We start from the raw sequence: 14,429 nt of genomic DNA, 5'->3' as shown, positions 1-14,429 counted from the left end.
AATTCAATACCAACACTTTTGAATTTACTTGTAGCCATTATCATACAAAGTTTCTACACCTTGTTCTTGAGAATATGAATTTTTTCATCTTTTTGTAATATTTGATTTTTAAAATATTTATGACAAAAAATGTTATGACAGAATCACAATGATCAGAACAAAATAGGATGTATCATAAAAAAATGATGATTATATCGCAAAAACATGGAACATGTACGTTAGGCCCTACTACTAACTTTCTGCTGTTCCCCGCCATGAAATTGCTGGAATATTGCTAAAAGCAGCGTAAAACCATACTTACTCACTCACCCTACTACTAACTACATACACTTTCATTACATTTGATCAAAAGATTTCCGAGTTATTGCATTTTGAAAATCAGAATGGAACCTGTTGAACAAATTCAGGTTTCATCATTGGTTCAGTGCATTCTGAGGAGTCGATGTTTCTGAGGAGTCGATGTTTCTGAGGAGTCGATGTTTCCAGAGCCGACAACGCCGATGGATCCCGGACAAGCTCATATGACTTTCAGTTACAACTAAATGTGAGGTAATGAAGGGGTGTAATATTATGTTATTTGGTTCAATAACATGTTTGGCAGCTCATACAACACAACACACAAATTAATATAGAAAATGTTTTAATGGTCATGATACAGCTTATGTACATCTGACATCATACACACACCTAACTGTCATTCCCACATTCATCTGATCGTGCAGGGGTCATTACAAACAAATGAACTCCACATGTGGCACTATCATCACAAAGATTCTTGCCCCTACATTTGAGATCAACTTTCCAAAACAGACCAGATATATTTGTTATCTAAGCCTAACTTCCCCATCAGTAGTGTCAACATTTTCTTTTTTAAAGTTTTTGATGTCTGCAAATATACGTGATACCATCGTCAAAATGTCTTTCTGAAAAGACAGGTAAGTATTTACTTAAGAACAAATTAAATAAATGCTATGAAACCAGACAGCCAGGCCAGCTTCTTCATATCTATGCAGCATGACCCTGAGGGCCAAATATAGTCCCATGAATAAATAAGCCCATCCAACATATTTTCACTAATTCTACCCATCTACTTGAAGCGCATCCACAATTGTTTAGCATAAAAAGCATGCAAGCATGTTCAGGGTGCTGATATCTACAGTGGGAGGAGAATGCTTGTCTTAAACATAAAATGGCAAACAAAAGGGAAAAGGTTTAATGTCCTGTTCTGAATTATGAAGGCTGGAATTCTGTTATCAAGGCAACCATTATACTTAAGAATGACAACTTGTGAAATAATATCAATCAAGAACAATAAGATTGTCTGCTCATGTCTAATTTATAACAAACACAGGAACACATTTCTCCAGAATGTTGTGTGGCTAAACTGGAACAGTGATGTCCGACTAGTGAGATCTAACCTTGCAATGTACTTCCGTACTACAGGACACTAGTATTCGAACACATAAGTTGTACATCTCTTATCTTAGCAATGTCATTTGAAGTATAGTGACATCAGTGTCGGAAATAAAGCCTGCCAGCTGAGACTGGTGACATTTCAGTTGGATTGAAGTATTATTACCTTTAACACAAGCACATCTTCCCGAGGCAAGGGTGTTAAATTACTACAAAAGTCCAGTTTCCCCCCTAGCTGAACTACGATGGAATTCTGTGGCTCAACCGTAGCTCCACTAGTGTCTATTATGAGTTATGTCCCTCCTATTGACCAATCCGATTTCACCTCTCATATCACTTGAAATTGCTTCAAACAAAATGGCAGCACCCAGTCAAGACAGTCTGATCAATAATCAAGATCCCACGAAGTGCATCAAATCACTTGAGAGCCTTGATTAAAAACATGAAATGATTTGGAAAATATCTGTTGATGCCATGTTTACGAACCGGGTGTCATGTACTCTTAGAATGAACACAATGGGGAGACTATATTTATCCATGATTATGTAATGTTAGTAGATCATAATAATGTAACTAGCAGCTGTGTGACTTAATGGACAACCCTTCCCCACCAGGTACCAGTAGAAAATACTGCTATTATAACTACACCAGTCACACACCTCCATATACCTCAATCTTCTCCCAACAAGTTTGTGGTATTAAAGAATTTATGCCATAACAACATCAAAAACAACAAGTCTTGCATGTCATTAATAATGTAAAATGAACATATACCAACAGTTATTTCATAATGACCACATAAATAGCAGAATATATACATAACCTTTCAAGTGACAACCAAGTTGTCAAAATGGCAAAGTATTTGGGACAGTTGTACGAATTGTTACATGGATCAGTCACAAACACAGTTAATCTCGGCAACAGACACTCTCACTCATGACTGTAACTCAGTATTAACAAGTCTAAAATGTTTCCACCAGATGGTGGTATATACATTGTTATTGAACACAATCAGCAGTAGGATCCATCACTGTAAACCAGGGGTTGAATGACACTGTCTCCCGATTACTAAAGTATTGATTATTTATACCATAAACCTGGTATCCCTATTATTAGGATAGTGATTGTTTAATAGAAATTACAAGCTTCATGACATGGCTGGATGGCTATGCAAAATTAGGACAAGCACCAGCAAGCAACCATCTCATTTCCACTTTCAGACAAACACATTTTTTCTAAAATCTGACAATTAGGTAGTGTATTTTAAAAATCTGACAATCAGGTGTATTTTACAAACTGAATCATCTCCTATGCAGTTTCAAAAGTGAATTGCTGAAAACAAATTGTTTTGATTCATAAAGGAAATACATTTTTGTAGATGGTTTAAGATAGGTAAAGGTGACCTCAAGCACAACAGACAAACGTGACACTAAGACATCCAGTGGTCTGAGGGCGTCACACCAGGAATAATATTAGTTAATCTGCACACATCCCATTAGACCCATGTGTGTCAAGAGGTTTGAACTTGAGTGAGTGAATGGCAATGAAGTAGTCAAGAATAACCTCTTTAAAGTGATGTGATCATTTCTTAGCTTCTGGCATGCCACAACCATGGACTTGTGTGTACTGCTTCAGTCCTCCACTACACAGCTAGCTGTCTTACATGATGATCTGAGGGTCTGGCACCGACTCGGAGATGGACTTGTGTGGCAGGATGCGACCTCCATTGATGTACAGTTCATCCTTTACTATAACATCCTCCCCAAGCACTGACACATTCTCCATCCGGACCTGCAACGTGAAACCCACCACTACACACAGAGCCATTCTTCAAACTTCAGGGGAAAATGTACACCCATAATTCCAACCTGTTAGCTGTACAATGTCAAAAAACTTTGTCATTAACTAAATGTTGAGTTTAGTAGTAATCCGAAATGTTTACATATCTGGTTTCCATTCACTTGGGAACTTTAAATTACCTCTCTCTTTTAAGATTCTTTCCTTCAGATGTGTACTGTAATTATTCCTCTCTGTCATTATGACATATAAACATCCATATATTACACTTAGTGTCATTTTGTCTTATTTTGTTCATTAACTCAATTACCTATTAGTCTGGTCTAGATTCTATTAGTAACAGGCAATTGTCATACAGCAGGAATATTGCTAAGGATTTAGCAAGAGCAACATTACAGCCTTAAGTGTAGGGACTACTCACCCAGTTGCCCACTGTACAGTTCCAGCCGATAATACAGGACTCCAGCCAGGAGTGAGACTTGATGGTCGCACCTTTGAGCACTGTACACCTTTTTATACAAACACCATCTTCTATGACAACATCTGGGCCTAAGGTAACATTGGGGCCTATTCGACAGTTGTTTCCAAGTTTGACACTCGGATCCTGGAAAGAAAAAAAACCATATATGAACAAACAGATAGATTGAGCCTGCGCACTTACATCTATAAATGTTTTCACCATCAATAGAAACAAATCTATTACTGTATCAGGAGCTTTTCAATTTATTTCTTTGGACATTGTTTAAAGTATTGTTTTGGAATTTTGTGTTTACTGCAATGTTTTTGAGAAAACAATAACGGTAAACTATGTAAAGCAAAATGTCCCCGTATGATGGCTATTGTGCTTTCTGCTGGTCCCTCGAGGCTACAACAGATTTCTGGCACATTCAAACAAACTTACAATCAGCACATTGCCAACAATGGAAGGACCTTGGTGCAGCTTCTCTGGGTGATTGTGTTTGAGGGAGTTGAGGTATAGACACATTCCTGTCAGGAAGTCCTTGGGCTGACCAACGTCCATCCAGAAACCTGCAACACAACACCAAACATCAGACATGATCACACTCATGACCAACAGACAGAAACCTGCAACACAACACCAAACATCAGACATGATCACACTCATGACCAACAGACAGAAAACTGGTAGAACAATACACAATAATGAGGCCTACATTGAATTCATGCTTGCAAGACAAACCTACACACATACTTTGTTTATATCAGCTACCAACCCTTTACATTTCAGTAGATTGTCAGAGGTCTTAAATGGTAAATGTTCCAGAAAATAATGTTCTCATAAGGTTCCACTATACACTGAAGAACTTAATTTCTAAAACTTCACACACAATCTAATTGAAATCATGAAGAAATTAATCTCTAAAACTTCACTCACACTCCAATTAAAATCATTAAGAAATTAATCTCTAAAACTTCACTCAGACTCTAATTAAAAATCATGAAGAAATTAATCTCTAAAACTTCACACACACTCTAATTAAAATCATGAAGAAATTAATCTCTAAAACTTCACTCACACTCCAATTAAAATCATGGAGAAATTAATCTCTAAAACTTCACTCACACTCCAATTAAAATCATGAAGAAATTAATCTCTAAAACTTCACTCACACTCCAATTAAAATCATGAAGAAATTAATCTCTAAAACTTCACTCACACTCCAATTAAAATCATGAAGAAATTAATCTCTAAAATTAATCTTCGTTCGTGAGTGAGTGAGTGGCAATATGGCATGCGATACAAATCTGCCCAGCAAATTGTGGCGCCTTGCACTTCTGGGCCAGGCCACCTGTGCCCAGTACAGTGTATAAAATAGTAAAGTATATTTCTCTCCCTTGTGGAAATGATGATTAAACCTACCTTGTAATTCCATTGCATAGAGTTCACCATCTTGGGCCATAAAGGGAAAAACTTCTTTCTCTATCGATGTTGGTTGCAGCTGAAAATTGAATCCCCCAATGGAATAAGGTGATTGCCAAAGACACACTTTGAATTACATTCGAAACCCCCGCGATTAATACCGGTAGTGTTCATGACTCTCAAGTAACTTTGTTTCTTCTTATGTCATTTGATGTCAGGTATTACTGCTATTGCCTCTTATTTTGTAGTGTCATGTTACTTACTTGTATTCTGAACCTACAATCCTCACAATTCCGTTCAACATTTTCAGCTAGAGTTGTAGATGTTTGCAGTCTGGGATGAACCATATTTCTTTCACATGGTGAGTGGATGGATGGTCTTGTTAAACTACGAGGTTTTTTTTATATATGTTCCTGTGATTTTACAAAATGTTGCAGAGTCTATAAATGGTACTTGTATAAATGTAAAATTCACCATATCATTTTTGTATCAGTATGTTAAATGGAGTCCAACAGGTCACACAGGTAGTGTTATAGTGAACATTTTTATCTTGGTTGGGTGGAATAATTTATTCCAGTATGTATATTTCTACTCCAGCAGATCACTTTGAACATTTAAGACCATTACTTGCATTTATGCCCAAGAGGAGATAATTAAAGTGATTGATCAAGTCATGTTTCCAACCAATCTTACCTTAATACGCTTGAGCATGGACGGACTCAGGATGTACATTCCAGCATTGATCTTGTTGGACACATATTCTGGGGGTTTCTCCACAAAGCGGTTAATCCTGCCATTCTCTGCATCATACACCACAACACCATACTTGGAGGGCTCCTCTACTTTCGTCACCTGAGAACATTCACAAATACTCTCAACCACTCTATTTCTGCATGTAGATTCATATTTCTTAGGGCTATAAAGCACTTCTTTGTCAATAAATCTATTTTGGCTCTCACCCTTGCCAAACAAGGCTGGAATTTTCAGGCTCGATAGTAGCGCCACCAGTGGCTATTGCAAGTTATGTGTCTCCTATGGACTAATCAGATTCCTCCTCTCAATATCACTTGCAGTTGCATCGAAATGCGTCCAGTCAAGACGATCGGATCGATTATCAAGATCTATATTGTAATAAAACAGGTCTTACTTCACGAAGTGCATCAAATCACTTGAGGATCTTGATTAAAAACATGAATATATTTGCAAAATATCTGTCAACGCCCGGTTGGCGGTGCACATGCTTTGCAAATCCTATAGACGACCGAAATTTGTATGTTGAAATCCATGTTGTTTATGAACCAGATCTCTCGTTCGTTACGCGACTTTGATTGCACTATGCCTAGACTCGTTAGTCGAGCCAAAATCTTACTCCAGAATTCCAGCCTTCTTTGGCAAGGGTGGAAACTGGACTTTCATAGTAAGTTAAAGCCATTGCCTCGGTAAGATGGACAGAACTTGCATTTTTAAAAAGGATTATTTGAACTTTTAAGCTTCTTGTACTGAAGCTCCATGTAGGATAAGGTCTCACATGACTCAACATTCATCTGTTAACACAAGACATCAGTTAACTCATTATTCATCAGAAAACACAACATTTATCAGGTAGCACAATTTTCACCAAGTAACACAACATAAGATAAGGTATCAGGTAACAACATTCATCAGTTTTGTTTGTTTGTTGTTTAATGCCGCACTCAGCATTATTCCAGATATCAAGTCTGGACCAGACATTCACTTGACTGACATCATGAGCATCGATCTACTCCAATGGGGATACAATGACATGCATCCGGGTTAGAATATGTCTTTAACAACCCATGCTTGCTGTAAGAGGCGACTAACGGGATCTGGTGGTCAGACTTGCAGACTTAGTTAATGTATGTCTTCGTATCTGAATTGTGTGGATTGATGCTCATGAAGTCAATAACTGGATTGTCTGGTCCAGACTTGATTATTTACAGACCGCCATCATACTGCTGGAAAATTGCTGAGTGTGGCGTTAAAAAATACACACAAAAAAAACAAAACAAGGCACCTACCACAATGGTTCCCTCTTTGCCATGGTTCCTGTGAAACAGCAGCATGTCTTTAAAGGGAAAGTCACAGATGATGTCGCTGTTGAGCACAAAGAAGGGATCCTCATCCTGTGTGAGCAGCTCTCGGGCCAGGGCCAGAGGACCAGCTGCAACACACATACACACAACTCCTATATTACACAAAACACATACACATGCTGCACATATGTATATAATTTTTTAATTTGAAGTTTACACGATATACGGCTTTTCAAATGGACGAGAGGTCGGTCACATGACCGCAAAATTGATGTTCATAAGAGTATGAATGACACAATTTGACGTTCATACGTTTTTTCACGAGACTGTGTTCTTGAAATGATGTAAACACTGATGGACTACTTCCACATTCCTGGGGAAACTCCTGGGAATTCCCTTGGACGAAAACATACATAAGCGTTCTTTCTGATCTTTTAGTACCTTTAATCTTGGTCTCTGCGTTTCAGTATGCATTGATAAAAGTCAGAGAGCTTGACTGCATGATTGTTCACAAATATCCTTGCTACTGCCCATCCTAATGAGCAAACGAAGAAACGCACATCCAAACTATTGTAGTATCGACTCGATCCGTGTCTAGGCTGACAGTGACCATCTCCAGCAAACTATGAATTTACCTTAGTGTCTGTTTGACGCATCTTTAATCACCTTTTAATGATCGGCCAGTTGATCAATGACGACTAACACATGTAACCGCCACAGGTTCATTAACAACTTCGGAAATCGCTCCCGTCACGTTTATCGCGTTGGCATTTTGACGTCTTGTACTTGATGTAAATGTATTACGACGTGCTGTCATTGTGACTGACTTACTTAGGTAGTTCTTTAAAGACATTTCTCATCTAATGGTAATATTATTTGAACACATGTGTTGTGTAAGATGTTACTGAAGAGAAAGTTATGCATCCATACGCTCATGTCAACTCTTTTTTTGAGGAACTATTTTATTACGCGATATAGCTGGTTGTTGTATGGCTGTCAGTGTAAACATGACGTCCCACATACTAAATGAAATTGTGTTTAGATCTTGGCCTACATCCTTTGAGGTATGAAAATGTGATAAAAAAATGATAAGAACTCACTTTCTCTTTGTTTCACAGTTTACTGGAGTATGAACCTTCATAGTGTGAGTGAGTGAGTGAGTTTGGTTTTACGCCGATTTTATCAATATTCCAGCAATATCACGGCAGGGGACACCAGAAATGGGCTTTACACATTGTACCCATGTTGGGATTCAAACCCTGAATTACCAGTCCAAGCCTAATTTTATTGGTAAAAACCTGTAATTACGGGTGCACAGAAATACTGTATATATATATATATAGTGAGAGAGCGAATGTTGTTATACACTGCAGTCAGCAATAATTCAGTCCATCTGTCCAGTGGCAACCAGTGATTGAATGCACAAGCACTGGTGAAAGCTGTCGGTGTACGACCACTTGTAATCAGTAAAATCACCTAGCCTGAGAACCTGATCATTCTCTGGGGTAGGCGGGGTCCCAAGGTACCTATGTTTGTCTCAAGATTTGACTGAATAATCAGTTTTAAACATACCTGTGCCAAGAGGTTCTGTTTCAAGTGATATTGTGATCTTAATTCCAAGCTGAAAACAAAAAAATGAAAACATGAGTTGCTATTCATAGTCATAATATGTACTTAATATGTTCAAACTAATTAAATACTTTGATTATATAAAAAAAGCTTGTCTGATTAAAATGACTCTTATGACAATGTTTTGTCTCTTTGTTTTTCAGTGCACCCAGCATATTCCAGCTATATGACGGCGGTCTGTAACTAATTGAGTCTGGTCCAGACAGTTCGGTGATTGACATCATAAGCGCCAGTATACACAATTGGGATACGATCACATGCATCAACCAAGTCAGCGAGTCTGAACAGTTAATCACCTGTTACGGCAGGCATGGGTTCTAATGACAATGTACCTTTATGAAACACCAAGTTTCTGTCTACTGGTACACATTCTGGCATATAACAGGATGCATGACATGATTTGAGGAATTAAACAAAATTCTATGATGGCATTTTAAATCAATGAAGTTGAAAGTAAATACAAGATAAACCTGTGTTTTCAGTTAAGAATTTCCAAATGTAGATGTGATATTTGTGAATAATTTGAACCTAAATGCAACAGTGTGAGGTTTTCGAATTTGAAAAATGTATTGGCATCAAATCACAGGTGGCAACCTCATTTCTATGCCTTATCATTCTACCAGGACAAACTGACAAAACCCTCTTTGGTAATTACTAATAATAGTGATGAGTAATGTGACAATCTGACTACAATCTGTTTTATATTGGCAACCAGCCAGGTTTGAGAAAGAAATGGTTAAAAAACGCTTTTTTGCTTGATGCAGTCATCACCAATATCATTGTCTAACAGAAATTCGGTACAGCTGGCAAACCAATCAGAAAGCAGGAATTCTACAGATCAGCAGAATGTTGTCCTCCCTGCTCGCCATACACTCACACATTCTCATGCAGATACCCTATTTCAGACATTGATTTCCTTCCATGTTGTTTCCTCACCTGTTGTTCCAAACACTTGAGTTCCTTCTCCATCTGTTCCGCTCGGTAACTGACAGCCAGGATGATGTGTTTAACACCTGCCTGGAACATAGCATGTGTGCAATCAGTACTCTGTCAAAACCTGCTCGGGCTAATGGTAGTATTAATAATTCCGGTATCACTCAGAAAACACCTGTCAGCTGATCACATATTCAGAATGCTTGGCTACCTCTATATTATAATACCATGGAGGTAGTCTCATTGATGAAAGAAATCAGGGAGGGGGATAAAAGGGTTGCATGTCTCAAGTATTAACTTTCATATGAACTCTCATAGGTGAGCGAGTGATTGCGGCAGTCAAATCAGGATATGTCAGAGTCATGTAGAATGAAAGCCAAAAGGGTATCGCTTTGATAAAACATCTGAGCCTGGATATTGGGCTAACTGCTGACCCTGGTGGGGCCTTAGAATGCTGAAACCACTGTGTCCCCTTCTCCAGTTATACTGAACACACCAGAAAAAATTAACGTGCACTATTTCACCATGTTCCCTTAATTGTTTCCATCAGTATATCTGTCCTCTTGTTATTTTGAATTTTCTATCTGTAAAGATGGTAAGTGTATCAGATTCCACAATGAAATAGCCCTGACAACTAACAGGTAAGAACATAATTCAGACACAAAATGATATGATATTTCAACCTCTATAAATTCTGAAGCATGTTTTAATGACACATTGCTGAAAAGGAAATGCATGAAACAATTAGAGAAATTGACTTGAGTAAACAATGTATGACAGCGCAGTCAGGACTATTACAGCTAAACATGGCAAGTCCTCCAAAATGGATCAGACAAACATGATGGTACAATGACTCTGTCAGCCAGGCAACACATTTTAACAGTCGACATGAGGCGTAGGTGATATACTCTCCCGTGTAGTCTTTTGTGTGCAGGGGTATCAGGACACAATTAATGTTGTCCAGTGTCTCTATCAACTACAGACTCCTCCCTGCTGACTAAGTACCTGGATATTTTCATTGTCCAAGGACAAATAGAACAAGCTTCTTGTAATAATCTACCAAAAGATGGTGCAATAAATGATGGTGCATGAAACTTTGAATGGGTGGAACATGTTACTGAAGTAGAATTGATAAAGACAAAAACATGCATCTCCATTCCTTGGCTCCTGATAATGATAATGATGTAAAGAGATGAAAGAGTTACCTCAACTAGAGCCTCCACTTGGTGCAGCAGCATGGGCTTGTTCCCAAACTCCACCAGCGGCTTGGCTTTACTGAGCGTCAAGGGACGTAGCCGTGTGCCGTACCCGCCCACCAGGATCAGAGCCTTCATGTTGCCTAGTTCTGTAACAACAGCAAATATATCACCATACAGTGTGTGTATCACCATACAGTGTGTGTATCACCATTCAGTGTGTGTATCACCATTCAGTGTGTGTATGACCATACAGTGTGTGTATCACCATTCAGTGTGTGTATGACCATACAGTGTGTGTATCACTAAACAGTGTGTGTATCACCATTCAGTGTGTGTATGACCATTCAGTGTGTGTATCACCATACAGTGTGTGTATCACCATTCAGTGTGTGTATCACCATACAGTGTGTGTATCACCATACAGTGTGTGTATCACCATTCAGTGTGTGTATCACCATACAGTGTGTGTATCACCATACAGTGTGTGTATCACCATACAGTGTGTGTATCACCATTCAGTGTGTGTATCACCATACAGTGTGTGTATCACCATTCAGTGTGTGTATCACCATACAGTGTGTGTATCACCATACACTGTGTGTATCACCATACACTGTGTGTATCACCATTCAGTGTGTGTATCACCATACAGCGTGTGTATCACCATACACTGTGTGTATCACTCTACACTGTGTGTATCACCATACACTGTGTGTATCACCATACACTGTGTGTATCACCATACAGTGTGTGTATCACCATACACTGTGTGTATCACCATACACTGTGTGTATCACCATTCAGTGTGTGTATCACCATACAGCGCGTGTATCACCATACAGCGTGTGTATCACCATACACTGTGTGTATCACCATACACTGTGTGTATCACCATACACTGTGTGTATCACCATACAGTGTGTGTATCACCATACACTGTGTGTATCACCATACACTGTGTGTATCACCATTCAGTGTGTGTATCACCATACAGCGTGTGTATCACCATACACTGTGTGTATCACCATACACTGTGTGTATCACCATATGGTGTACAGCTAATACACAAGCAAGGGACATGCAGTCCACGTCCAGGTGACCGAACTGTTACACACTGACATGAAATTCATTGCTTAACCAAAGTGAGTCACTGAATGTTGTTTTGCACCATAATCAGTGATAGCATGTAACACAATGTTCGGACACGAAATAACCAGTGGTCAAAGGTGTGAGCGGGGATGACGTCACACAGTCACCGTTGGTCTTCCATTGCGGTCACCAAGTGAGTCACCACAGAATTGGTCAGTAACCGGGTTAGAATAGGCCTTCAGCAGCCCATGTTGGCTGTAGAAAGCGACTATGCTTGTCGTAAGAGGCAACTAACGGTGACTTGGTTGAAGTCAGACTCCAATAAGTGCAAAGAGATGAACGGGATATAAGAACTCCACATCATTTGTCAGGATACAAACAAATTGCTGTGTGAATACAAATTTCTGTTTTGAAAAAAACCCAACAGCTGTCAACAGCAAAACTTGAACCAACATCCAATTATTCTTCCTTTGATGTATCAGCAACCAAAATGTGAAAGATGTGGAAGAAAATATAAATATTAAGAGTTTCAGTTAAGCTTACTTCTTGACAAGCTATAGTAATATAATGAAAACAAAAAAGCTTCTATCTGGTTAATACTGCTTTGTGGATTATACAACATACAGTGCTCACATGCATGATGTCCCTGCTCCACGGTCTTGTTACACCACGTAATTAACCCAAGACACTGTAACTGCCATGATACTACAGCTGTTGCCAGCAATTCATAAACTAACCGACCGGTCTCAGTGTTTCAGATCGGTTCATTTTCTTGGACACAGACTCACTGTTATACAAAATGTCCTAAGACATGGTAGAAGAATGTCCTATCAAAGTTGATAAAATGCCCCAGTGTCAATCATCTTAAGCAAAAACACTGGGCCTGGTAAACTGTGGTCATCCCTTTGTCAAAATGTTTACCAAAATTGAATATACAACAAGTACAAAGCAATGTGCAAGTTTTAGTAGCAGCTTTTGTCTAGAATACTCAGAAGTGAAGAAAAAGTATAATTGAGCGCAATGTCATCTAATAATGGGGTGAGAAAATGTTTCTTCAAAACCATGTGCAACACAAGAAAGGACTGAAAACGGAATTCATAGTTAGTATTTATGCTATTACCAGGTATTCTTATTTCCTATGCCAACTACTGAAGCGGCCATGTTAATAATTTACAATGTCAAGCAGTCCTCCACATGCACAGCTACACAAGACCCCACCCACATTCTCTTTTGTCCTGGCCACTCTCCATTCTAACTCCCTGTGTACACGACTACCTGCCCATTGCTATCAGTCTGTATATCACTCTGTAACACAGACTCCAACATCATAGTATTCTTTCTTGCTCTACTAGTTTTGTCCCATACCTCCTAGATCTTGTAAGGACAATGATCTCTTCACTTTCATCCAAACCAGCTTGTCAGATCAGTTCATTTTCTAGGACCCATACTTACTGTCACATTAAATTGTTTTCAAATACGGATTGATAGAGAAGAATGAAAATTTGAAAAGAAAAAGAAAATGTCCCATGACATTTGTCTCTAGCAAAATCACTGCTTAAATTCTAACACTATTGATCATTTAATCCTAGATCTATCACTACTGACTTATCACTCACAAATAGAGGCATTATGACATATTCATTGATTAACTGCAACACATGTTGATGATGTGACCGACAGATATAGTTTACTTAATTGTCACAAGTTAAACACACACTGATAAGAGCAATTTTAAAACATAAAATATGCTTAACATCAAGCCAGATCTTTCTGATGAAAACTTTATATTAAGCATGACTGCCTTCTCTGCCACTGTGTGACTGCTACAGGTTTGTGTTGTGTGTGGCCAGTGACAATGCTCACAACACAATGGCAGGGATTTAGTACAGGAAGCTTGTAAGCTACATCTAAGCATTTCACATTATGACAATGATCTTGGTGTACTCAGTAACTGTCAAACTGACCTGACAGTACTTCAACTTTTAACATTAGGACTATAACATGGGCCCCTTTCATGCTTTATTTCACACAGCCTTACAAAATAACCACCTCACGATCTATCTCAATGTAATACAAAACGTCCACGCTTTACATTATCAAACATCAACTTTTGCCTCATGTGTTGATTTAAGTTCTCATCTCTTATTCCACAGGTTTGATTAACAGTAATATTAAATGAACTTGATGTCACTAAACAGCATAACATTACCTTTCTTCATGGTTGCCTAAGTCCAAGGTGTGATGTGTGACGTAGCCTGTCGATACCAACACTGACACACATTGAGGCATTGAGTTTATAAGTGGGGGCCACAGCAAACAATCCTTTGCTTCATACAAGCTGGTACATGATTGATGGCTGCATACCACTACAGTGCTGGGACTGCTGGCCTTCGTACAGTCAATCTCAACATTCAACCTTCAGTGGATAAGCCT

The 14,429-nt window shown here is 38.7% G+C and overlaps 1 protein-coding gene across 4 annotated transcripts in view; it reads right to left on the bottom strand.

Moving 5' to 3' along the window:
* Window positions 1-623: 623 nt before the first annotated feature.
* LOC139444912 (mannose-1-phosphate guanylyltransferase catalytic subunit beta-like) overlaps window positions 624-14,429 on the bottom strand; it is a 143,526-nt gene continuing 129,720 nt past the window's right edge. For 3 of the 4 annotated variants that reach the window (XM_071225921.1, XM_071225920.1, XM_071225919.1), the window contains exons 2-10: window positions 10,914-11,053; window positions 9,712-9,792; window positions 8,719-8,767; window positions 7,132-7,274; window positions 5,786-5,944; window positions 5,093-5,171; window positions 4,112-4,239; window positions 3,632-3,814; window positions 624-3,204 (exon numbers count right to left, since the gene is read on the bottom strand). In XM_071225921.1, the coding sequence (XP_071082022.1) occupies window positions 3,073-3,204; window positions 3,632-3,814; window positions 4,112-4,239; window positions 5,093-5,171; window positions 5,786-5,944; window positions 7,132-7,274; window positions 8,719-8,767; window positions 9,712-9,792; window positions 10,914-11,042 (1,083 nt within the window). In that variant the 5' untranslated portion in view covers window positions 11,043-11,053 and the 3' untranslated portion in view covers window positions 624-3,072. Of the gene's footprint in view, window positions 3,205-3,631; window positions 3,815-4,111; window positions 4,240-5,092; window positions 5,172-5,785; window positions 5,945-7,131; window positions 7,275-8,718; window positions 8,768-9,711; window positions 9,793-10,913; window positions 11,054-14,205; window positions 14,290-14,429 lie in introns of those variants that run through there. The other variant, XM_071225918.1, reaches the window with a different exon arrangement.

This window comes from Haliotis cracherodii, unplaced genomic scaffold (genome assembly GCF_022045235.1).
Source record: "Haliotis cracherodii isolate W230 unplaced genomic scaffold, xgHalCrac1.p SCAF_6, whole genome shotgun sequence".
NCBI classification, from domain to species: Eukaryota; Metazoa; Mollusca; class Gastropoda; order Lepetellida; family Haliotidae; genus Haliotis; species Haliotis cracherodii.
Note: the sequence above shows the minus strand (reverse complement) of the source record. Positions and strands in the feature narration are given on the sequence as shown.